This window comes from Arachis ipaensis, chromosome B10 (assembly GCF_059453495.1).
Source record: "Arachis ipaensis isolate K30076 ecotype BB chromosome B10, ASM5945349v1, whole genome shotgun sequence".
In the NCBI taxonomy this organism is placed as follows: Eukaryota; Viridiplantae; Streptophyta; class Magnoliopsida; order Fabales; family Fabaceae; genus Arachis; species Arachis ipaensis.
In genome coordinates, this window is record NC_142435.1 from 71841606 (window position 1) to 71868456 (window position 26851).

The 26851-nt window shown below is 39.6% G+C and overlaps 1 protein-coding gene and 1 non-coding gene across 2 annotated transcripts; one reads left to right on the plus strand and one right to left on the minus strand.

The window, feature by feature from the left end:
- Positions 1-19390: 19390 nt before the first annotated feature.
- On the minus strand, positions 19391-20164 carry LOC148580387 (uncharacterized). Its single transcript, XM_088492107.1, has one exon. It carries the CDS (start codon positions 20162-20164, stop codon positions 19391-19393), a length of 774 nt encoding a protein of 257 aa, XP_088348233.1.
- Positions 20165-21182: 1018 nt separating this feature from the next.
- Positions 21183-21289, plus strand: LOC148580388 (small nucleolar RNA R71). Its single transcript, XR_015899640.1, has one exon. It is a non-coding gene; the product is annotated as a small nucleolar RNA R71 (small nucleolar RNA).
- The last annotated feature ends 5562 nt before the right edge of the window (positions 21290-26851 follow it).

Consider the following 26851-nt stretch of genomic DNA (forward strand, 5'->3'; position numbering starts at 1 on the left):
GACGGATGAAGAAGAAGGAAGTAAGAAAAGGACGAAGAAAGAATAAGAAAAGATAGAAAAATTAGGATTAGAGAAGAAAAGATAAGAAAATTGGCTGATCTGGATATTCTGTGCGCCGCTTGTGACGTGGTCGCTCGAGTGACGTGGTCGCGCGGATAGCACTTCTATGAAATGACGCGGACGCATCATCCACGCGGTCACGTGGATCGATCTGTGCCATTAGCGCGAGGGCAGTCGCGCAGTCGCGTAACTTTCTGTTTGAAGTTCATATTGCCAAATTTTAGGGTGACGCAGTCGCGTGGTTGACGCGATCGCGTTGTTGACCATTATTGGGATATGACGCGAACGCGTGGGGCACGCGTTCGCGTGGTAAGGTCTGTGTGTCTAGCGCCAGTCCAGCGTCACTCCAGCTCATCTTTCGGTCATGCACCCTCTTTTACGTAGATTTTCAGGTCACGCGGCCGCGTGAGTGACGTTGATGCGTGGGAGGCATTTTTCCCACATGATGTGGACGCGTCAGCGACGCTGCCGCGTCGCGTGCGTGCTTCCCTTTTTTTTTATATAATGCAGTATGTAGTATGCAATGCTAATATGAATGTTATGCAAAACTCCAGGTTCAGTACAATAAAATAAAATAAAACTCGAAAACAAATAAAACTAAATAAAAGTGAAAAAGGAACGATCATACCATGGTGGGTTGTCTCCCACCTAGCACTTTTAGTTAAAGTCCTTAAGTTGGACATTTGATGAGCTTCCTGTTATGGTGGCTTGTGCTTGAACTCATCCAGGAATCTCCACTAATGTTTGGAACTCCAGTAGCCTCCGGGATCCCAAACTAGGCACGTAAAGCCTTTAAGCAACATCAAACAGATTCTTAGGCTTCCGGAAAGTTGGATGTCAGAACAGATTCCAGGATCCCAAACCTTGCTATTGCACCCGTCTTCTTGTTGATCATCATGATTCCATCCGGGTGGCAAGCAATCTGAATTCTCACTAAAGCGGCCAAACAACTTCCTATTTCCATTCAATTGAGCTTTACACCAACATTTGCATTTAAACTGAAAGCTTCTAACCATAATGAACCTTGTAGGACAATTCTCACTACTAACCATCTTCCTCTTACTCTTAATGCTACAAAGAGCTCTAAGTTGACCATCCGTCTCCAGTAGCCCATATTCAAGTGGAATTAGAAAGCTAAGGGATATGAATTTTACCCACTTGAATGTTGTGAAGGATAATGGCAACTTAGGGGGAGGGGTCTCCAATAACTTTGGCAAGGTGATTTCAAGCTCCACTCCCTTGTGCTCTTTGACAACTTCCATCTCTTTGCAAGCTTCTTCAATTTCAACCTCTTCCTCTTGGTAGCTGTCTTCCAATTCAATCTCTTCTTCATTATTCACCAAGAGTGTGGGAGGTTGTGCTTTTTCTTCTTACATCTCTATGTCAAGTTCAATGGGAGAGGATTCAATTGCGGATAAGAATTCATCAATGATTGAATCCATCTCTTGATTAACCTCTTCAAAGTCTTCAACCATGATATGTCTTGGAGGTTGTACACCCTCTTCAACATCAATTTTAAACGTCTTTGAGGGAGGCTCTATCTCTTGACTTTCCAATGGAGGTACAGCATCTCTTAAGTCTGCAACCACTTCTTTCTTTTTAATAATTGCTGCTTTGTCCAGTTATTTAAGTATGAAATCGTACTCATCCTCGATGATTTTCTTTCCATGACAACTCCTTTTGACTACTCTTTCATCTTCAAGGGTCTCTCCTACCTTTACTCGTAGGGCCTCCTCTAGCTCTATATGAAGTATGGATTCACGAAGATGATTCCTTCTTTCCTGTTCCACATCAATAGCATAGATGGGATCATCTTGCTCTTGGATTGATGGATGTGGGTGCTCTTCCATGGAGGGTGGTGATGGGATGAAAAGATCATTATGTGGTTGAAAAGGAAGTGCACTAGAGCTTGAGGGTTGAATATTAGAGGTAGAGGGTTGGTTCATGCGGGATATAAGATTTTGGAGTGTAGAGGTGAGACCAATGATGTTAGAGATGAGTGTATTGTTATCCAATGGAGGTTGGGATGGATCTATGTATGGCTCATTTGGTTCATAGGGTGGTTGGTATGGTGGATGTGGGTTAGGGTCATATGGAGGTAAATGGCGTAAAGGGACTTGTGAGTTTGGTGGTTCAAAGACATGTTGGGGAGAGGGTTTATAGGCATATGGTGGTAGTTGTTGATAGTCCACTGGAGGTGGTTGTTGCCATGAGGGTTGTTGTGTTGGAACGGTGGTGGTTCTGTGTATAGTTCATTTGGAAGTATAGTAAACTCTCGTTGCAAGTATAGTTTCTAAACCAAGCAATCAACCTTTCATACAAACGTTTTGGTTGTCACAAGTAACAAACCCCTAAATAAATTGATAACCGAAGTATTCAAACATCGGGCCGTCTTCTCAAGGAATTGCAGGGAGGTATGTTCTTATTATTGGTTATGAGTCTTGTAAATTGGGGGTTTTGAAAGTAAGGAAGTAGTATGTTGAATGATAATTAGAATAAAATAAATAACTATAAAATAGACTCTTGGCAAGGTATGAAAACTGGAAGTTCTATCCTGGCTATCCTTATCAATTGTAATGAGAATTGGATTTTTCTCCCACTTTGTTAACCTCTAACTATGAAGGTAAGTTAAGTGGATGAATTAATTCTGATTCCTCAAGTCCTAGTCTTTCCTTGGAAAAAGTTAGAGTTATTGGAACCTGAATTAATTTCAATCAACAATGAGTTTGATAACTCAAGTGTCTCCATTGACTCAACCAAAGCCAAGAGGGAAAATTCTAAATTAAATTAAAAGCATCAATATAAATAAATCAAAGCAATCTTAAATCTGAAATACCTCAAATAATATTAATTAAGAAAATCATAACATGAATGTAGCATAAGCCAAATAGGCAACATAACTAATATAAGCATTAAAGTATCTGAAAGTAAGAGATAAATATAAAGTAAAGGAACATTGAACCTGGGATTGAGAGGCACTCCTAAAACTAAGAGAAATCCTAAATCCTAATCCTAAGAGAGAGGAGAGAACCTCTCTCTCTAAAAACTACATCTAAATCCTAATATTGTGAATATGAAAGCCTAATTATGAATGGATGCAATCCCTCTACTTTATAGCCTCTAATCTGTGTTTTCTAGGCCGAGAACTGGGTCAGAAACAGCACAGAATTCGCTGGTTGCGAATTCAAACACGCTGATTTTCGTCACTGCGATGCGGCCGTGTGGATTACGCGACCGCGTCACCTAGCGTCAGGGCAACTATTGCATATTATATATCAAATCGAAGCCCCGGATGTTAGCTTTCCAACGCAACTAGAACCGCGTCGTTTCGACTTCTGTAGCTAAAGTTATAACCGTTTTAGTGCGAGAGGGTCAGGCTGACAGCTTTGCAGTTCCTTCAGCTTCTTGTTTTCCTTCCACTTTTGCATGCTTTCTTTCCATCCTCTGAGCCATTCCTGCCCTGTAATCTCTGAAATTACTTAACACACATATCAAGGCATCTAATGGTAATAAGAGAGGATTAATCAAAGCACATAATTAGGAAGGTAAATGTGAAACCATGCAAATAGTATGAATAAGTGGGTATAGAGTTGATAAAAACTACTCAATTGAGCACAAGATAAACCATAAAATAGTGGTTTATCAGTCCTCTTCAGAGTGTTGTGCTTTAGCTTGTTTTAGCTTCCTCTTTAGAGTCCTTTCAGGTTCATGATTGATGAGATATTTTGATGAGAAACGAATCCCTCACAAAATACCCAAAACTAACCGGCAAGTGCACCGGGTCGTATCAAGTAATAAAAACTCACGGGAGTGAGGTCGATCCCACAGGGATTGAAGGATTGAGCAATTTTAGCTTAGTGGCTGATTTAGTCAAGCGAATCAAGTGTTGGTTGGGTGATTTGTGAATTGCAGAATGTAAATTGCATGAAATTAAAGAGAGCGGGAAAGTAAATTGCTGAAACTTAAAGAACAAAAAATTAAATGGCAGAAACTTAGAATGCAAGGAATGTAAATTGCGGAATCTTAAATGACAAGAAATGTAAATTGCTTGAAATGTAAAGGGGATTGGGATGTGGATTTGCAGAATTTAAACAAAGAAAAACTAAATTGCATCAAACAGAAGAGGGAAGGGGAATTGGGATTGAACCGGAAACAAAGCAGTAAAGTAAATGAACATAAGAGGCAGTAAACAGGGAATTGAAATGAGAATTTCAGATCTCAGGACCCAGAGACTAGAAAACCAAGTCTAGATCTCAATGCCTTCCTAGATCCAACAAGAACAATGGCAAGGAAATTGTAAATTGCAAAGAAAAGAGATGAAGAACAATGAACCGGAAATGAAATTCAATTAACAGTAAAATAAAGAAACAGAGAGATCTAAGATTGAGATTGAAACATAATTTCTTCAATTCTCCAATCCAAGATCCAAGACAAAAGTAAAATGAAATTGCAAGTAAAAGGAAACAAAGAAATTCAAGTTCACTCCGTAACAAAAGCTTCCCAAAAACTATTATGAAAATTCTCAAAGGAAAGCTCCCTAAATAACTTGAATTCTATCCTATTTATACACTTTCCAAAATGATCTTCAAGCCTTGAGTTGGGCCTTTGTTCTTGGTGGAATTGGGTTGAAAGAGGCCTTGGTTGATTGCTCTTGAAGATTGAAGAAGAACCGAAGTGAACCAATTGAACCGGTTTTTGAAGTTGGCCAAAGTTAGTCTCAACGTTAGGGTCAAAGTTAGGGGTCTAACTTTGCCCCTAACTTTTCATGGCAGCAAGCAACATCCTTCTGGTTTGGACGTTGGTGCCAACGTTAGGGGTCTAACTTTGACCCTAACGTTGGCCTTGCTTAGTGCTAGTGGCGCCAACGTTAGCCTCCAAGTTAGGGGGCTAACGTTGGCGCAAACGTTGGCCTTCCTCCTTTGTGATTCAAGTGCCAACGTTAGCCTCCAAGTTAGGGGGCTAACGTTGGCGCAAACGTTGGCCTTCCCCCTTTGTGATCAAGATGCCAACGTTAGCCTCCAAGTTAGGGGGCTAACGTTGGCGCAAACGTTGGTGCCCAGGGGAGAAACTCTCAAGTTCCAACGTTAGCCTCCAAGTTAGGGGGCTAACGTTGGAGCTAACGTTGGCCACTTCCAGGGAGTGATTTACATGCCCAACGTTAGCCTCCAAGTTAGGGGGCTAACGTTGGGGCTAACTTCATGCAACCCGGTTCAATTTTCACTTATTCCATTGTCCTCTCTTCACTCCTAGCCATTCCTCTTTGCTTCAACCTTTCTCCAAGCCTTCTTCACCTATCATTGATCAACCAAACTAATCAAAGCTTTGCTCAAAATCATGAGGTATTCAATCTTCCACAATATGCAACAAATATAGCACAAAACCTCATGAAATGGCATGAATTCACATATGGTTGGTTCAATCAAGGGAAACATGAAAATCTACTCAATTAGCTTGCTTGTAGCTCAAGAACGTGCATAATTCTAATGAAAACAAAAGAAAAAGACTAGCTAAAATGGGCTAGAATGACTTGTCATCACAACACCAAACTTAAAGCTTGCTTGTCCCCAAGCAAGAAATGAATTATTAAGAAGAAAGAATGAAATGTAAGATGAAGTTCATGCTAGCAAAGTGTTATTGATAGTTCATGGGGTTTTATGTGGATATGCAAATACTCACTTCTTATTGACTCCTAGGCCTAGAAAGTCTCCTTCAAGCTTCAAGTGACATAATGCTATGACCTCTCATTATTCCTTTATCCTTGGCTTTTACTTTATTCAAAAGCTTTATTTGAGTGTCATGTGTAGCGAGTTCCTTTTCTTTTCTTTCTACTTGACACATTATTCACCATAGACACTTGGCTCACATTCCTTCTTGAAACATTGATGCCCAGCACCTCTTTGGGCTACTAAATGCTTTGTAGTTAGGTTGCTCTTGATAGTGGATTTTCAGCTGATGATCCCGGGTTAGTTAACCCAAGTCATCAAGTGTTGAGGCACTCCTAAGAGCTTACTAATCCAAGCAGATCCTAGTACAAAAACATCACAGGCATATATTTCAGAGTTCAAGCTATTGGTGTCCAGCTTTGTTTCTTTTTGTTTTTCTTTTGTTTTGCCACTTTTTGGCTTTCTTTATTCTTTTTTTTTTCTTTTTGTTTTTCTTTCTAACCAAGGAATCTTATTCAATTGAGATTCATAGACAGTAGGCCACTCTCTACTTAGAAGGAGATATCCTAGCTCTTTATTCACTAAAAGTGAGTTATTATACAATCACACACATACCACCACTTACTTTTATTCCACTTCTAACTAACAGAGACTATTATTCTTCACATTCAAACTGTTCTTTTATTGAATTAAAAGATGCAGGGGATAACACATGCTTTTTGTTAAGTGAAAATGAACACACAAGCCAACACATAAACTAGCCTATTTATATTAAAAGAAATGCAAAGATTTTAAAATGGACTACTTAGAAATGCAAAGACAATTTAGAACAGATAGAATGCATGCTTTTTTTTCTTTGAACAAGGAGCAAGTCCACCTTTCATTTGTCATGCCTTTTCTTTCTCCTTTCATACACTTGGCTGCTAGTGTTCCCCCTATCCTTGTTTGGTGCTTGTTGATCTTGCCAAAAGCCAGCCCTATTCATAGCCTCTTCCACTCTATCTTCAAGTCTCATAGCCCTGTTCACTTCCATCTCACTTCTCATTTTGAAAAATTCATCAAAAGTTGGGAATGCCGGATCCATGTTATGCAAATGTTCTCCAATATAGTTTAGTTTGATTTGGCTATTGACATTGTAATCGGCTTGCACTTCATACCTTGCTTCTTGGAGTGTTGTGAACTCCTTGAAGGCCTTCAAACTTTCAGCTTGCATTTGTTCCAACTTCCCAAAAGATTCATGAGATTGAAAGGCATGTTCTTCTTGCATCGCAAGAAATCTTGACTCGAATTCATTTTGTTTGTTGATTATTCTCAGCTCTCTTTCTTCTTGTGCTTGTTGGTTTTGCATGTACAGAGAATGATATTCCTCTTGCCTTGCTTGGATTCTTGTGTATTGCTGAGATAACCTCCCTATTGCTTCTTGCATTTGAGTCATATCCATATTGCCATGTGAGAAAAAGTGTGGCTGTTCCTCCTCCTCTTGTGGCTCTTCTTCCATGTGGGGCTCATCTTCTTCCATTTGCTCTTCTCTTTCCCTTCCTCCATGTGGCCTTCGGCCTTGGTGTGCTTCAAGGGGCATCATCATTCGTTCAATAGTTATGGGCATGCCTTGATTTAGCCACATTGGATTCTCCTCTTCCATTGGAACCTTGGCCTTTGCACACAACTTCCAAATGGTGCTTGGATAGTACAACCAAGATCCGGCCGAATTCTTTTCGGCTATCTTTAGGATGTCTCTTGCAAGGATCTCATGAACTCTTATCTCTCCACCCACCATGATACAATGCAGCATTAAGGCTCTCTCCCTGTTAACTTCTGAGGTGTTCACTGTCCCCAGAATTGACCTTTTCATCAACTCATACCATCCTTTTGCCTCCGGAATGAGGTTACATCTCTTCAGGAACTTGTATCTGTTCTTGTCATCTCCCTCCCATCCTGAGTTCTCAAAACAAATGTCTCTTGCAATCTCTTCATAATTTTGATCCTCAGTCAATCTTTGTTGGTATCCCGGTTCATCAAAGCGCACTGACTTTAGTTTCAAAACTTTCTTGATTGCATCCGGGCCAAAGTCTACTTCCACCCCACGCACATAGCTCTTGTACGTTGGGGGTTCACGCATGTCAATCCTTGGGACATTTGCATAGAACTCTCTTATGATATTGGTATTAATTCGAGAGATTGGTGATGTAAGTTCCTCCCATCTCCTCTTCCGGATCTTGTTCTTTATTTTTTGACACCCATCATCCGGCAACATGAATGGAATCTCAGGATAGATTTTTTTCTCGTTCATCCATTGAATTTGCATTTGATGAGACCAAGACTTGAACTTCCATTGGTCATACTCATGTGTTTCTTCCTCTACTATTGGATCTTTTCCTTTTCGTCGTTTGGTTCTTGAGGAGGATGCCATAATCACTTGGTTGGTTGAGAGGGAATGTGGAGAGTGTTGGATAGTTTGATGTGTGGTTGGAGGAAAAAGAGATTCGGACTGAATTTGCTAGGGAATTATGAAGAGAAGATTAAGTGTTTGGAGTTTAAAGTAAAAGAAAAAGTTGCACAATGCTTGTAATGCTGAGGAGTGATTCGGTCATGTGCATGGCTTGAAGGTGGTGTGCTTTTAAATGAGCAATGAAGGGCTAGGATGCAATTAGACACTATGGGGATCAAGGGTGTGCATGTATGGATGAATGAGGACAAAATTTGCTCCTTCCTTTGCCTTTGCCGTGATCATTCTCAAGGGGTGGCAGATTTCTTCCTTGAAGCATGTGATAGGATTTTTTTGTCCTTATGCTATGCTTTCTTTTGTCTTGTCTTTTTCATTGCAGATTCTTTGACCTCCTAGTTATCACAACAAGACACATGCATTAGTCTTATCCCACCGTAGCAATATTATTCTTTTTAGTAAAAATATGTGAACTATCAATCCTTATCTCATGTGAACCGTGACACTTCCCTTGGAGGACACCAAACTTGATGTTTGGTAATATATAAAGAAAATGAGTTTCTTCCTCCAATTAGTGAAGTTTAAATGTTCATAAGAATTGTTTTCATCATACTTTCTTTTTTTTTTTTTCTTTTTTTTTTCATGAAGGGTTAATTGTGTCCTTGAATTGATGCATCCAGGTTTGGTGAACACCAAACTTGTTTCTTGTCACAGGGTTCATCACAATTAATGCCTTCATTATAAAAATTCTATTTATAAGATTTTGAAAAATAACAAATATATGATTATTGATGCATGAATTTCAAATTTTCATGAGGCTATGTGGACACCAAACTTAGTGTTCAGCCATATGCTCTATCAAAACATTTTAAGCATGTGAAACAAAATCCTTTATGATGTTGGTTAAGTGTGTTTAGAAGATACACCAAACGTAGCATATGTTTCAAAATAGTGTATGCAATAAATGGACATGCTTATGAAAAGAGAAAGGAATTCATGCATCAAGTGATCATAATTTATTGAATGTAAAATGATAAGAATCTTAAAGCATGGGTTGCCTCCCATGAAGCGCTCTTTTATTGTCACTAGCTTGACATTGAAGCTTTCTTTTATGGAGGTTGGTGCTTGTAGGGTCTCAATTTGTCTCCCCTAACCGTGATCCTCTTCTTTGTTTTCTGGTGTTCAATTTCAGCATGCTCTAATGATAGTATGTTGCTGACAGTGTAGTAATCCTCGGTTTGTTGATTTGCCCCCAACTGTTGATATATCAGTTGCACTTTGTCACCTTTAGAAAGTCCCTCTGTTGGAATTTTTCTATTCTTCCAGCCCCTTTTTGCTTTGTTTCTGCGTTTCATTTTTCCTTTTGTTGATCTTTCTTTTCTGGCCATAGGCTTTCCTTGGGAACCTCCCTTCTCAGTGGCCAGTATTCTAACATCTTTTTGGGCTTTTTCATCAGTCTGCACATTCCTTAGCATTGGGATGTTGCTGTGACTTTCCTGGGCACTCTTCATATAGTCTTTCTTCTCCTTGCTGAATTGTGCCTCTGGTAAAACCTTCAGAGTGATGCTCTGGTCATGCATCCTTAGAGTTAATTCCCCTTCCTCTACATCTATGATAGCTCTAGCAGTGGCCAAGAATGGCCTTCCCAATATAACAGAGTCACTATCATCATTATTTGATTCTAGAACCACAAAATCAGCAGGGTATATAAAACTGTCCACCTTGACCAAGAGATTTTCAATTACACCCCTGGGGTGTACCATTGAGTTGTCTACCAGCTCCAGAGACATTTGTACTGGTTTGACCTCCTCTATATGCAGCTTTTTCATCAAGGAGGATGATATTAAGTTAATACTTGCTCCGAGATCACACATTGCTTTAGTGATTGTCAAATTCCCAATGGTGCAAGGCAACAAGAAGCTCCCTGGGTCCTCAAGCTTGGGAGGAAGCCCCTTTTGAATCAAGGCCCTACATTCCTCAGTAATCCTTATGGTTTCCTTCTCCTCCCAGCTTCTTTTCTTGTTGATGAGATCCTTCAGAAACTTGGAGTACAGAGGCATTTGCTCAAGTGCTTCAGCCAAGGGAATGTTGATTTCCAGCTTCTTAAAAATCTCAAGGAATTTGTGAAAATGCTTGTTATTAGTCTCTTTGTTGAACCTCTGAGGGTAAGGCAGTGGAGGTGTGATGCTTTTTCCTATTTGCTGCTGCCCCTGAGCTACTTCCTTTGAGCTATGTGGCTGGTTGTTTTTCTCTTTGAGTTTCTCAGTGTCTTTGTTTGGCATCACATCTTGCTCCTTGTCCTCATCTACCTTTGTTTGATTCTCATCCTCTGTTGGTTCTTTGATGTTCTCTGCTTGCTTCCTTGTAGTGTCATTGTTGCTTGTCAATGCTCTTCCACTTCTTAATTGTATTGCCTTGCATTCTTCCTTGGGATTTGGAATTGTGTCACTGGGTAGTGAGTTTGAAGGTCTCTCAACAGATACTTGCTTGGAGAGTTGCCCCATCTGTCTCTCTAGACTCTTTATAGAGGCTTCCTGATTCTTGGCTACCATTTCTTGGTGTTTCAACATTTTGTCTATCATGGCTTCCAAGTGAGTGATTCTTTGGGCTTCAGGTGATACTTGAGGTGGGTTATGAGATGTGGGTAGTGGATGGTAGGCATTTTGGTTGGTGGATTGGTTGTTAGATTGGTATTGGTTGATGTTGGGGTAGTTGTTTTGAGGTTTTCTGAAGAAGTTTTGGTTAGTCTGCTGCTGGTTATGATTTTGGTTGTTTCTTGGATTGTGTTGGTTTGAGTTTCTCTGCCATGGTTGTTGGTTTTGGGTATGGTTATCTCCCCATCTGAGGTTCGGGTGGTTCTTCCAGGATGGATTGTATGTGTCACCATACACTTCATTTGGTCCTTGGTTGTGCATATACTGAACTTGCTCTTGTTGTTGTTCTTCTTGAGTTTCTTCACTCTGTCCCCATGTGGTTGATGGTTGGCTAGTGTTGACTGCTGCAACTTGGAGACTATCAATCCTCTTGGCCATTTGCTCAAATTGTTGTTGAATTTGCTGCTGCATCATCTTGTTTTGAGCTAGGATTGAATCCACTCCTTCCAGTTCCATTACTCCTCTTCTTTGTGATGGTTGGCGGCTTCTTTGATGAGCAAAGAAATATTGATTGTTGGCCACCATATCCACAAGATTCTGAGCTTCCTCAGCAGTTTTCATTAGTTGTAGTGAACCTCCAGCAGAATGATCTAATGCCTCCTGAGATTTCAATGTTAGGCCTTCATAGAAATTTTGCAGCACGTCCCATTCATTGAACATCTCTGGAGGACACTTTCTGATTAAGGCTTTGTACCTTTCCCATGCTTCATACAAGGATTCAGCATCTAATTGTGTGAATGTCTGCACCTCGGTTTTCAGCCTGATGACTCTCTGGGGTGGATAGAATTTGGCTAGAAATTTAGTTACCAAGTCATCCCAACTAGTGATACTTGCTTGGGGAAAAGTTTCAAGCCATTGTGCAGCCTTATCCCTTAATGAGAACGGGAATAGCAGAAGCTTGTAGGTTTCAGGATTCACACCATTGGATTTGACAGTATCACAGATCCTCAAGAAGGTAGATAGATGTTGATTTGGATCCTCCAATGGTCCTCCTCCAAATGAGCAGTTGTTCTGGACCAATGTGATGAGTTGTGGCTTCAGTTCAAAGTTATTTGCATTGACATTAGGGGTGAGGATGCTGCTTCCACAATGTCTAGCATTCGCAAAAGTATAGGAAGCCAATACTCTTCTCTGTTGTGGTGGATTATTAACTCCTTCTCCTGGATTAGATGTATCTCCTTCCATCTCGTGGTATTCTTCCTCAGATTCTTCTTCTCCAACAATATTTTTCCCTCTTTCGGCTCTTCTTATCCTTCTAAGAGTTCTTTGATCAGCTTCAGATAACACAGGAGCGGATCTCCCTGTACCTGACATACAAACAAGACAAAAGAAACACCAGCAAGATCACTTCAATCTACTGCTAGAATGAAGTTTAGTTTAAGCAAAAATTCAAACGGTTAGTGGGTTAGTAAAAAATTAGAGAAAAATAAAGAAAAAGTGCTTGATCTAGATTACCACCTTGCTTAATCATTGTCAATCTAATCAATCCCCGGCAACGGCGCCAAAAACTTGATGAGATATTTTGATGAGAAACGAATCCCTCACAAAATACCCAAAACTAACCGGCAAGTGCACCGGGTCGTATCAAGTAATAAAAACTCACGGGAGTGAGGTCGATCCCACAGGGATTGAAGGATTGAGCAATTTTAGCTTAGTGGCTGATTTAGTCAAGCGAATCAAGTGTTGGTTGGGTGATTTGTGAATTGCAGAATGTAAATTGCATGAAATTAAAGAGAGCGGGAAAGTAAATTGCTGAAACTTAAAGAACAAGAAATTAAATGGCAGAAACTTAGAATGCAAGGAATGTAAATTGCGGAATCTTAAATGACAAGAAATGTAAATTGCTTGAAATGTAAAGGGGATTGGGATGTGGATTTGCAGAATTTAAACAAAGAAAAACTAAATTGCATCAAACAGAAGAGGGAAGGGGAATTGGGATTGAACCGGAAACAAAGCAGTAAAGTAAATGAACATAAGAGGCAGTAAACAGGGAATTGAAATGAGAATTTCAGATCTCAGGACCCAGAGACTAGAAAACCAAGTCTAGATCTCAATGCCTTCCTAGATCCAACAAGAACAATGGCAAGGAAATTGTAAATTGCAAAGAAAAGAGATGAAGAACAATGAACCGGAAATGAAATTCAATTAACAGTAAAATAAAGAAACAGAGAGATCTAAGATTGAGATTGAAACAGAATTTCTTCAATTCTCCAATCCAAGATCCAAGACAAAAGTAAAATGAAATTGCAAGTAAAAGGAAACAAAGAAATTCAAGTTCACTCCGTAACAAAAGCTTCCCAAAAAATATTATGAAAATTCTCAAAGGAAAGCTCCCTAAATAACTTGAATTCTATCCTATTTATACACTTTCCAAAATGATCTTCAAGCCTTGAGTTGGGCCTTTGTTCTTGGTGGAATTGGGTTGAAAGAGGCCTTGGTTGATTGCTCTTGAAGATTGAAGAAGAACCGAAGTGAACCAATTGAACCGGTTTTTGAAGTTGGCCAAAGTTAGTCTCAACGTTAGGGTCAAAGTTAGGGGTCTAACTTTGCCCCTAACTTTTCATGGCAGCAAGCAACATCCTTCTGGTTTGGACGTTGGTGCCAACGTTAGGGGTCTAACTTTGACCCTAACGTTGGCCTTGCTTAGTGCTAGTGGCGCCAACGTTAGCCTCCAAGTTAGGGGGCTAACGTTGGCGCAAACGTTGGCCTTCCTCTTTTGTGATTCAAGTGCCAACGTTAGCCTCCAAGTTAGGGGGCTAACGTTGGCGCAAACGTTGGCCTTCCCCCTTTGTGATCAAGATGCCAACGTTAGCCTCCAAGTTAGGGGGCTAACGTTGGCGCAAACGTTGGTGCCCAGGGGAGAAACTCTCAAGTTCCAACGTTAGCCTCCAAGTTAGGGGGCTAACGTTGGAGCTAACGTTGGCCACTTCCAGGGAGTGATTTACATGCCCAACGTTAGCCTCCAAGTTAGGGGGCTAACGTTGGGGCTAACTTCATGCAACCCGGTTCAATTTTCACTTATTCCATTGTCCTCTCTTCACTCCTAGCCATTCCTCTTTGCTTCAACCTTTCTCCAAGCCTTCTTCACCTATCATTGATCAACCAAACTAATCAAAGCTTTGCTCAAAATCATGAGGTATTCAATCTTCCACAATATGCAACAAATATAGCACAAAACCTCATGAAATGGCATGAATTCACATATGGTTGGTTCAATCAAGGGAAACATGAAAATCTACTCAATTAGCTTGCTTGTAGCTCAAGAACGTGCATAATTCTAATGAAAACAAAAGAAAAAGACTAGCTAAAATGGGCTAGAATGACTTGTCATCAATGATCAGCTTCAACAAGAATGTTCTTATCCTTGTTCCTACTCATATGAAAAAGAAGAGAACAGAAAAGAAGAGGAATCCTCTCTGTCACAGTATAGAGATTCCTTTATGTGAGTATAAGAATAGAAGAGTAGAATGAAGAAGGGAGAAGAAGAAGAATTCGAACACAGAGAGAGGAAGAGGGTTCGAATTATAAATAGAAGAGAAGTGTTAGTAAATAAATAAAATAAATAGAAAGAGATGAGAGAGAAGGAGAATTCGAATATTAATTTAAGAGAAAAGGACAAATAGGTCCCTGACCTTTTGTCCCGTGGACATTTTCGTCCCTGACCATTGAAAAATACTTTTAAGTCCCTCACCTTCACAAAACTTGGACGGATCAGTTCCTCTGTCCAAATACCTCCGTCAGGGACCGATCCGTCCAAATGTCTCCGTCAGGGACTGATCCGTCCAAGTTTTGTGAAGGTCAGGGATTTAAAAGTATTTTTCAATGGTCAAGGACGAAAATGTCCGCGGGACAAAAGGCCAAGGACCTATTTGTCCTTTTCTCTTAATTTAAATAAAAGAAAAATATTTTTGTTTTTATTTTAATTGTTAGTTAGAATTCAAAAATTAAGAAGAGAAATAAAATTAAATTAAAATTTAAAACAATTAGTTAATTAAAAGGGATTTTGAAAAAGTTGTTAGTGGTTTTCGAAAATTAGAGAGAGAGAAGTAATTAGGTGATTTTGAAAAAGATATGATTGAAATAGAAAACTTTTTAAGATCAAACAAAAAGTCAAGCAGTTAATTGAAAAAGATTTGAAAATCAATTTTGAAAAGATAGGAAGTTAGAAAAGGATTTTGAAATTAAATTTTGAAAAAATATATGATTGAAATTTCATTTTGAAAAAGATTTGAAAAGGAAATTAAAAAGATTTGATTTTTGAAATTAAAGTTGATTACTTGACTAACAAGAAACTAAAAGATATGATTTTATAATTTAAAGATTGAACCTTTCTTAACAGGCAAGTAACAACTTGAAAATTTTTGACTCAAAACATTAAATGTTAGCAATTAATTCGAAAATCATGAAATAAAAATAAGAAAAATATTTTGAAAATTAATTTTGAAGTATTTTCGAAAAAAATGAAGGAAAAATGAAAAAGATTTGATTTTTGAAAAAGATTTGAAAAGATAGAAATTTTTTTAATTGAATTTTTAACTTGACTAACAAGAAACAGCTAAAATTTAAAATCTTGACTAAATCAATTTAAAATTTCGACAATTATGAGCAAAATAAGGGAAAGATATTATTTTTTATTTTTGAAATTTTAATAAGGAGAGAGAAAAACTACAAAATGACACGAGACATCAAACTTTAATATCAAAACACACAATGCATGCAAGAATACTTTGAATGCTAAGATGAACACCAAGAACACTTTGAAGATCATGATGAACATCAAGAACATATTTTTGAAAATTTTTAAGAAAAGAAAGACATGCAAGACACCAAACTTAAAAATTTTTAATGTTTGGACACTATGAATTCGAGAATGCATATGAAAAACAAGAAAAGACACAAAACAAGAAAATATAAAGATCAAACAAAGAAATTCATCAAGAACAACTTGAAGATCATGAAGAACACGTGCATGAATTTTCAAAAATTTTTAAGATGAATTAAAAACATGCAGTTGACACCAAACTTAAAATTTAACACAAGACTCAAACAAGAAACATAAAATTTTTGGTTTTTATGATTTTATTAAATTTTTTTGTATTTTTCAAAAATTATTTTGGAAAAAGAGAATAAAGAAATTCAAAATTTTTAATAAGAATTCCAAGAATAATGCAATGTTAGTCTAAAGCTTTGGTCCAATAGAATTAGACATGGCCAAATGGCCAGCCAAACTTCAGCAGAATATTAAATACAACAGCCAAATTGATAGAAATCCAAAGAGGCTCTTGCAAAGATAAGTGGAAACCTCGGTCCAAAAGATTAGACATGGCTTAATAGCTAGCCAGGATTCAACATCGAACAATCCCTGGCAACAGCGTCAAAAACATGGTACACGGAATCGTGATCCCACACTTTTCTTCACAACTCTGTGCAACTAACCAGCAAGTGCACTGGGTCGTCCAAGTAATATCTTACGTGAGTAAAAGGGTCGATCCCACGGATATTGTCGACTTGAAGCAAGCTACGGTCATCCTTGTAAATCTCAGTCAGGCGGATTCATATGGTTATGAGGTTTTGATAATTAAAAGACAAATAAAACATAAAATAAAATAAAGTTACTTATGTAATTAATTGGTGGGAATTTCAGATAAGCGTCTGGAGATGCTTTGTTGCTTCTGAACCTCTACTTTCCTATTGCCTTCTTCCAACAATGCGTTACTTCCTTCCATGGCAAGCTGTAGGATCCTCTCAGTGAAAATGGTCCTCTACGGTTTCTGCACGGCTAATCAACTGTCAGATTTCTCATCTCGGATGAAAAATACCAGGTACAGCTACCGCATGGCTAATCATCTGTCGGTTCCCGCTAGCATCAGAATAGGATCCATTGATCCTTTTGCACACTGTCACTTGCGCCCAACATTCGTAGGTTTGAAGCTCTTTACAGTCATCCCTTCCCAGATCCTACTTGAAATACCACAGACAAGGTTTAGACTTTCCGGATCCCAGGATGCTGCCAAATGTTCTAGCCTATACCACGAAGATACTAATCTCACGAAATCGGTCCGTGTATTAGATATCCAAGAGAATATACTCCGACTGTCATCCAATGACTATGTTGAACATCATGTAGACCACTTTGTGGTTGTCAGGCACGCGGATCTTGGCTAAGCGAGTAACGAAGATTGGGTGATTGTCACGGGTCACCCCTTCATTCTGACTTAACTGAATTAAGTACGGGAGTATATCTTAGAGAAGAAGTACGCGTGAATTGAATAGAAAGCAGTAGTATGTGCATTAATTCTTGAAGAACAGCAGAGCTGTGAAAATATATAAGTGAAAGAGGTCTAGGCATAGCCGTGAGGCTAGCCTCCAAACGTGAACAATGGTAAAATTCTGATAGATGATAAAAACTCTAAAATAAGTCTCTAAAAGTAGTTTTTATACTAAACTAGTAACCTAGGTTTACAGAAAATGAGTAACTAAGTGCAGATAGTGCAGAAATCCACTTCCGGGGCCCACTTGGTGTGTGCTTGGGCTGAGCATTGAAGCTTTTTCGTGCATAGGCTGTTCCTGGAGTTAAACGCCAGCTTTGGTGCCAGTTTGGGCATTTAACTCCAATTTTGGTGCTAGTTTGGGCGTTTTACGCTGGCTTTGGACGCCAGTTTGGGCCATCAAATTTCAGACAAAGTATGGACTATTAAATATTGCTGGAAAGCCCAGGATGTCTACTTTCCAACGCAATTAAGAGCATGACAATTAGGCTTCTGTAGCTCCAAAAAATCTATTTCGAATGCACCAGGGTCAGAATCCAACAGCATCTGTAGTCATTTTTCAGCATCTGAATCAGATTTTTGCTCAGATCCCTCAATTTCAGCCAGAAAATATCTAAAATCACAAAAAAACACACAAACTCATAGTAAATTCCAGAAATATGATTTTTGAATAAAAACTAATAAAAATATAATAAAAAGGAACTAAAACATACTAAAAACTATGTAAAAACAATGCCAAAAAGGGTATAAATTATCCGCTCATCAGTGTTCATTGAGGCATTTTATCAAACATGCGGTATGAAATGCAAAAGCTCATCACAATTAGGCTCAAATTTGCTCATAACCAATCCCAACAATCAAACAATAACACTTTGCAAATCAAAGAAGCTAGAAAGAAAGCAACTAATAAAATCTTAGCAATATAAAAGGAATGGAAACAATCACAAAAAAATAGTAACATAAAGAGAAAAGGAAAACAAGGACCTTAGATATAAGGGTTGAGAAGACAAGAATGAGGTGGAAAATAATGGCACTTCTTATAGCCACTGCGAAATCACGGCGATTGGGTTCGCTGGAAAAGAAAGCAACACCGGAAGAGGGGACTCACCGGTGGTGTATATAGAAAAGAGAAGGGAAGAAAGAAGGAAAAAGAGAGAAGAGAGAAGAGAGAAGAGAGAAAAGAGAAAGAGAGAGAGAGGTCACTGGCGGCGGGCTGGCGACAGCGGCGGAGGCCAGGGCCGGTGGGCTGGGCAGAGAAGAGGGAGAGAAGGTAGCTCTGAAGAGGAAAAATAAAAGAGGGGGCTGCCTCTCAACAGGGAAGGTTTCCCTGTTATTGCCCAAAATGCGACCTGTGCGGATCGGACGCACAGGGCCCTGTGCGGACGCACAGACGTAAAAAGTTAGAGGGGTGCGAACGCACATAGCTTGCAATTGCTACGACGAGAGGGGTTGCGAAGGGTCGTGCGGACGCACAGGTGGGTGCGACCGCACAGAGAGATTTTTTAAGGACAAAGGCTCCCGTGAATGCACACATAGGTCTACGCGCACGCACAGAGGTTGGGAATGGGGTAGGTTGTGCCCACGCACAAGTCGTTCCCTCGCTGCCACCAGAGGGGCTAACGAGTTGCATGTGGACGCACACGTCTATGCGGCCGCACAAATGGAGCAGGAAAGGAAGTGCGTGCGGTCACATGCGAATGAGCGCTCACTCAGGGTAGGAAAAATTGGCAGTGCGCACGCACAGGCTGTGCTGGCGCTGCCACCAGAGGGCAAAGCAAGGCTCGTGCGGATGCACAGGCTGGTGCGTCTGCTCGTATGGAAAAAAATTCAGGGTTATGCAAACGCACAGGTGGGTGCAGACGCACAGGTGCCCTATTTCAGAAAATTCATTTCTTCTCAAAACCAAGGTTCCCACCCTTAGTATATCAACAAACCACACCCAAACCATTCAAATAAGCTGAAATTCACAGTCCACAAGCAATACAACTTGAACAACTCAAAATTCATCAAATCAAACCTAAACTAACCATTATATCACAAAAAGGCAAATAATGCAAAAGACTATAACCAAGAGATAGAGTTGGAATAATGTCACCATGGTGGGTTGTCTCCCACCAAGCACTTTGGTTTAGAGTCCTAAGTTGGAATTGCATGGCTTCATTGGTCATTTGAAAACTTCACCAAGGAGGAAGATCTCCAACTCCTTGGCATTTTTGGGTTGAGTAACATCCTTTGAAATTGATTCCTTGGCAACATCCTCTTCTTTTAGCTCCTTGCCATCCTCTATGACTTGCTCTTTAACTACGTTGCAACCAAAAATAGCATACGCTTCAAGAACGGACTTTTTTGACTCCTCCAGGTGAACTTGACCAACTTGCCATCTGCCTCAAAAGAATAGACTCCCGAATGTGCATCCAGCTTAAAACGGTATGTCTTTAAGAACGGCCTTCTAAGGAGTATGGATGATGGCTTGCTTGAGTCAATGGGAGGTGTCTCCAAGATGTGAAAATTAATTGGGAAGAGCAATCCTTGAATGTTGACTAGGACATTTTCGGCAATCCCAACAACAGACACAATACTCTTATCGGCTAGCACAAACCTCTCCCCGGACCTCTTTAGGGGTGTCAAATTCAATCTTTCATAAACGGGGAGCGGCATAATGCTCGCGCACGCCCCCAGATCACACATGCAATCCATGAATTTAATTCTGCCAATCAAATAAGTGACCAAACACGGGCCGGGATCATTGCATTTTTCAGGAAGTAAAGAAGAGATAGAGTCATCTACCGGCCTTGTGTTGAGGTTGCCAAGCTTTTCTTTGTGAGTGCAAACATCCTTAAGGAACTTGGCATATCTTGGCACTTTTTGAATTGCTTGGAAGAGAGGGACGGTGACTTTAACCTTCTTGAAAACTTCCACCATAGTGGGGTCAAGCTCTTCTTGTTTCTTAGCCTTCTTGGCTAAAGATAGGAATGGAATGGGCAAAGGCTCTTCAAGCAACGTCTTTCTCTTTGGCTCCTTGACCTTAGGTAGTTCTTCCTTGCTTTTATCAACACCTTCATCTTCATCCCTCATCACTTCTACTTCATCTCCCACGTCTTTATTACTTGTCTCCTCACTCAACTTTGTAGGTATGGAAACATTCTTATCCAATTTGGTGCCACTCCTAAGAGTAATGGCATTGATGCTACCCTTAGGATTGGGTTAAGGTTGGCAGGGCAAACTACTTAAGGTTGAAGCTTGTTGGGTATTTTGTGTGGTTGGAGGAGGAAGAGTTAGACGGGAAAGGGCATCGGCTATTGTAGCCATATATGCTTCTTGTTTCTTGTGGAACTCTCGTTGTTCTTGTATGAAGGTGTGAATTGTGTCATTCATGTGAGGTTGGTTGGAGGGAAGGGCTTGGTTAACTTGAGGAGGGCTAGGCTTACTATGCGGGTGTTGGTATTTCCCTTGAGGTTGAGATTGTGGGGGTTGTTGGTATTGTAGTTGGTATGGTTGTTGGTATTGTGGTTGACCTTGGGGTTGTTGATAATAGTAGACTTGGGTGTTTTGGTTGGGATGAGCTTGAGGAGATTGGTTCCACCTTTGGTTTGAGTTATCCCTCCACCCTTGGTTTTGATTTCCTCCATGTTGGTTGGATCCTTGGTTATAATTTGGCTTTTATGGGTAAGAGTTAGCTACCGCCAATGTAGTGCCCTCTTGGAGCTGAGGACACTCATCGGTGTAATGAGTGTTACACGCACAAACACCACATACCCTTGGTGGTCCTTCAATCCTTGGAGGTTGGGGTGGATCACTTATCAAAGTTTGAGGGATTTGTTGTCCTTGGGTGAGTTGTCGCAACAAAATTGTCATTTTACCAAGGGTCTTGGTCAAAATCGCATCTCCAGAGGGAGAAACTTCATTCACAGCTTTCAGTTGCGGACCCCTTGCCTTTTAGTGTTGAGTGGAGTCCGCTAGGTCTGATATAACTTCCCATGCTTCCGTAGCGGTCTTGTTCTTGGTCAATGAACCTCCACTTACAGCATCTAGGAGAAGCTTGTCTTGGTGATGCATTCCTTGACAAAAGTAATTGATAAGAACCAACTCGTCAATCCGATGGTGAGGACAAGCCTCTAGCAACTTCTTGAATCTCTCCTAATACTCATACAAGGTCTCCCCGTCCTGTTGCACAATGCAAGAAATCTCTCTCCGCAACTTGTCTGTTTTCTGGGGAGAGTAGAAATTTTCCAAAAACTCTTTACGCAACAAGTCCCAGTTGGATCTAACTTCACCCGTCTGAGTATAAAACCACTCATTCGCTTTTCCCTCCAAAGAGAAAGGAAAAGCGAAGACCAACACTGCAGCTTCATCAGCCCCATGTCTTCTTGCAGTTGCACACGCAACTTGGAAATCTTTGAGATGCTTCAAGGGATCCTCTCCAGGCAATCCATTGTACTTGGGGAGCAAGTTTATCGTGCCAGACTTGAGCTCAAAATTTGGGTCTAAGGCCAGATACAAGATCTGTAGTGGTTGCTAGTTAAGATCAGGAGCTCCGGCCTCCTACAAAGTGATTCTCCTAGGTGGGTCTGCCATTTTGGTGTCACCTGAGTCACTCAAAGAGAATTCAGTACTTTCCACAGAGGAATATAGAGTCTCCTCGTTGATTGGAGAATGATGGTCACAGATGGTTGGTGATAGTGAATGGGAGTGCTCCTCAAGGGAACCCAATTCACTATTCACAAAAGCTTGCCGGCGCCGAGCTTGCCTTAAACGAGTTAAAGTTCGTTCAATTTCCGGATCAAAAGTGGCCAAGCTCGGGTCTGGAAGCGACCGTGTCATTCAACTGAGGAGGCAATAAAACCATGCAATTATGAAGGGAAAAGCAAAAATATACAAGTAAACAAGAACCAACTCAACAACCAAAAACTACGAAAGTTAATCTAAGAGGAATGTGGTATCTACAATTAGAGCCAAGTAGCAAACCAAAATCAAGAATTCACAATATTCACATATTTACAACAACAAAAAATTGTAGCACTCATTGCACATAAAGTGAACTCCCTGGCAACGGCGCCAAAATTCGCATGTGGGTTAGGAACTCGGTTATCCAAAGAAAACGAATTTAACGTTGTAAGTATAGTCCCAACCCGACGAATTGGCCCTTTGGATCAAATTGGAAATTCACAAGATATGTCACAAGCAAAGCCAAATTAAAACCGAGAGTATTAGACTCCCGAGTCGTCTCCCTAGGAGCACTTTAGAACAATGAGTGTGCAATTCCGGTTGTAGTGATCAACGGGTTGTGAATAAAGAAATGAACATATAAAGCAATAAAAGAACATGCAAAATTGTAATGATTGAACTCATTAAGAAATTAAAGAACCGACTATATAATATAAACAAGTAAAGTATGAAAGAAATCAACATATAAAGGTATAAAAGATTGAAAGCATCAAAAAGAGTCTTGGCTTGGAGTGAGCTAAGGGTCCTTTCCTTGTTGGAATCACAAATATGACAATTATGATGGATTAGTCTCACTTGATCAACCCTCACATCGGAAGGTAAGTTAAATGAGCATAAGTGTCCTTAACCCACAAATCCAAACTTGCTTGCTAATTACCTTAGCAACAAATTAGCGTTAGTGGGAACAAGAACAATTAACAACCTAAGAATTGAAACTAAATGTTGGACATTCTAACTCTAAGAACCCAATTGCTCATTTTCCCCAAGCCAAGAACCAAAAATTTAGCCTAAAACCATGTTTGACATTTTGTCAAACACTTGGTGGGCAAAAAGCTTAAACATGAGGAAAATGAGTAAAGGCTTGAAACTAAAAGCAACAATTGATCTCAATCAACAAGAATAACACAAAAAAGCATGTAACAAGCATCAAACATCTAATTCATCAACAAGAAAATTAAATTGCAAGAGAAAAGCAAAATTGAACTATAACTTGGATTAGAAGAAAAAGTAATGACAATGTAACTATAAAGAGTAATAACAAGAGAATACTTACAATGAAAGCTTGCAAAATCAAAGATCAAAAATGGAAATGGCACTTGGATGTAAAACCCTAATATAAACCCTAATAGATATGATGAAAAACTTAGAGAAATACTAAACTAAAACTCCCTACTACTACTCCTAAAACTATCCTAAATGATATGGTATGTTATGGCTTCATTCTCTCCTCCAATATGAGCTAGAAGACTTCAGAAATGGGCATCCAAAGCCCCGAAATCACGAGGCACGTGCTATTTTAATGAAGTCATGTGCGGACACCTGTGCGGATGCACAGACGCGTGCGTCTGCACACTTCGCGAGAAATCCAGGCCTGTGCGGATGCACAGGAAGGTGTGCATACGCACACTACGCGATGCATGGATGGACGCGTGACGTGCTCGCTGCACTCCACGTGCTCTGCTTGGAAGGCTGTGCGTACGCACATGTAGTTGTGCGCACGCACACGTCTCTGAGCTCACTCCTTTGATTTCTCTTACTTCCTTCACTTTGCATGCTCTTCTTCCATTTTCCCCAATCCATTCCTACCTTATACACCTGAAAGCACTCACCAAAAACATCAAGGCATCGAATGGAAGTCAAATGGAATAAAAATATATTTAATTAGGTATAGAAGAGCACATTTTCATGATCAAGCACAAATTGGGAAGAGAGATCAAAAGCATACTATTCAAGGGAATAAGTGTGAGTTTATGTGGTGAAAATCCATTCAATTCTAACCAAAAATCATCATCAAATATGGATTCATCAAGCACACTTTGGAACCTTAGGCCACGCTTTTAAAAGCGTGGCCCATGACCATGAAGCCTTGGCATATGCATTAATGCTTATGCATGCATTAATAATTAATAATCATGCTATCTTGAATTATCATGCATTGATGCTCATGCATGCATGCATTTAATTATTAATGATGAATGAATGAAATAAATGCATTATTAATTAAAGCCAATGGAAGAATGCATGAAATACATTATTAAAGCAATTTGCTTTAACGTTAATGCATTAGCATTAATTAATAAATCCAATGAAAGCATGCATGAAATCCTTAATTGTTAATGCCAATGAACTAATTGAATGTACGCTAGCGTTCACTAGGCAAAGAATGTTACATTAATTGAAAGTTGGGCAGCAAGCGTTCATTAAGCAAGGGAAGCTTGGAAGCAAGGCTAGCGCACTAAGAGCCCAACAAAGCAAAGGGTAGCATTCAAAGAAGTGAACTCGACGTTCAAAAGATTGAACATCCAAGGAAGCAAAGTGCATCAAAGGACCAAGAGAGAGCGTTCGAAGAGTGAAAGTAACATTCAGTTATTGAACGCTAGAGAGACCAAGCACGCACCCAAAGTGGCATGCCCAAACGGAGCGTTCACTAAAGAGCACTGAGCGCTTTATTGGGAGAGCTAGCCAACACCATTTGGATCCATTTCAAGGCCAAACCAAAAGGGCCCACTCTAAGTGCAACTTCGGCTCAATTAATTCGAATTCACGCCCATTGAAACCTCAAAACAAGTAGAGCTCATTAACATCACTCAAAGGCACAAGAAATAGATAGATTAGGAATTTCACTTGAATTGTAATTTGTTTTCAATTTCAATTTCATTTTAATTTTATAAAGCCTATATAAAGGCATCAATTTCATTTCAAAAAGGGAGAGCTCTTTGTTCAAATTTTCCTTTGTGAACTTGAGAATTAGAAATCAGATTTGGGTTTTCTTTTCTTTTCTGTTTCATTTTCCTTCCTCTGCAATTTCCTTATTGTTTTGATCGAGAGAGCAATTGAGCTCTTGGCTTTCTTTCTGTTTTTGCTATTTCATTGAAATTGTTAATTTCTCTTTGAGATTTCAGAATTGATCTAAGTCTTCTTGCTGATTTACTCTTCTGCACTTCTACTTATCTGCAATTTTTACATTTCTATTCTTGATTCAATTTGATTTACTCTTCCTGCAAGTTTAAGATTCTGTCAATTGTTCCGAGTTCTAAATTACTGCTTCCATTTAATTTTCCAGTACCCAGCCCCCTTTACATTTTGCTGCAATTTAATTTTCTTGCTCTTTAAGCTTTTGTCCAATCTACATTCTGCTGATTTACATTTACTGTAATTTACATTCCTTGTTCTTTAAGTTTCAGTCAATTTACTTTCTGCACTTTATAATTCCTGCAATTTACTTTCTGTTGCTTTAATTTCATCCAATTCACCAATGTTAGCTTGACTAGACTAATCACTCACTAAAGTTGCTTGATCCATCAATCCCCGTAGGATCGACCAGTTTTACTACTTGATGCGACCCGGTACACTTGCCGGTGAGTTTGTGTGGAAATCTAATTTTCACTCATCAGTGAGGTCCGAGGCAAGAGTATCCTGCTTGCATCCCTTCGGATCAATAGAGTGTGCAGGCACAAAACCATGGATAGTGATCCGAGCACTATATCTCGGGGGTTCCCAATGATGATTCCGAAGGGCGACATCTCCATGGAGATGTGTCGGGTTGGCAGTTGAACCAACAATGTGATATCACATCCAATAGGGCAGGCATTCATCATGTGCATCTTCTATCTGTTTGTATGCTTTACCGACTTGTAATTGTATGCCTAAATGAATAACATGCCTATTTGCTTACTTGAATTACTTGCCTTATATGCTTCTACTTGTGTTTTACTTGCATTGTAATTAATTGTGATTTCTACTGGGATTGAGGAGGTTCGGAAGGCGGTGGCGATGGAATCGCATGGAGGATAGGTTGGTGAAGGTTGTGGGACAGTGGTGTTTGGTTAGAATAGAAATCCCTTAAGATAGAGTACCCTATTTATTTATGTTAAGATTTATATGTTATGCTTTATTGTTTTAGTATGCCTAAGATGAATCTTGTGATGGATATGAAGTCTAGGATTGCCTTTGGCATCCCGGGGTCTTATATCCTACATCACTGGGCACTGTTACCATACTGAGAACCTCCAGTTCTCATACCATATTTCTATTGTATTCTTCAGATGCAGGTCGCAACCCACCTCGGTGAGTTGCTTGGGTGGTGACAGAAGCGGAGGATCTTGTTACTCTTGGAGTCTTTTTGATTTATTTTGTTATATATCTCTCACTTTTGTATTATGTTTTGCCTAGAGGCTTGTATTTGAGAGAGAAAAACCTGTATAAGCTGATTTTGCTGCTTAGTTCTGAATTGTCTGTATATATGGCTAGCCGGCTTAAACTCTACGAGCCGTGGCTAGATTTTCATGACATTATACTACTATCTATTGTTATATTGTATCTATATCTTGTGCTTTAAGTTAATAGCTTCGTGATTCACTCGAAAACTGTCTCTCAATAATTTCATACCGGCAAGTTCACCGGATTGTCGTCAAGTAAAAACTCACTAAAGAGTGAGGTCGAATCCCACAGAGATTGGTTGGTTGATCAATGTTAATTGGAGAATTGTGCTAGTTGAGCGAAATCAGATTTGGTTGAGAATTACAAAATGTAAATTTGGCGGGAAACTTAATTTTAAGAAATTAAATGATAGAAATTAAATTGCGAGAAATTAAATGACAGAATCTTAAATTGCAAGAAATCAAATGGGAATGGGGGTTTAGCATGAAATTAAAGAGCAAAAAGTAAACAAAATGGGTAGATCAGAGATGGGGATTCATTGGATTTCAGGAGATATTGAATTCTCCGAATCAAATCATTTTCATCTCTTCCTCAATCAATGCATTCATTGACATTGCTTGACAATCTTAGATGATTGGATCCCAATGTCTTGGCTCA

Coding starts and splice junctions, on each gene's coding strand:
- LOC148580387 (XM_088492107.1), bottom strand. CDS start 20,164: ATGAGGGATGAAGATGAAGGTGTTGATAAAAGCAAGGAAGAACTACCT.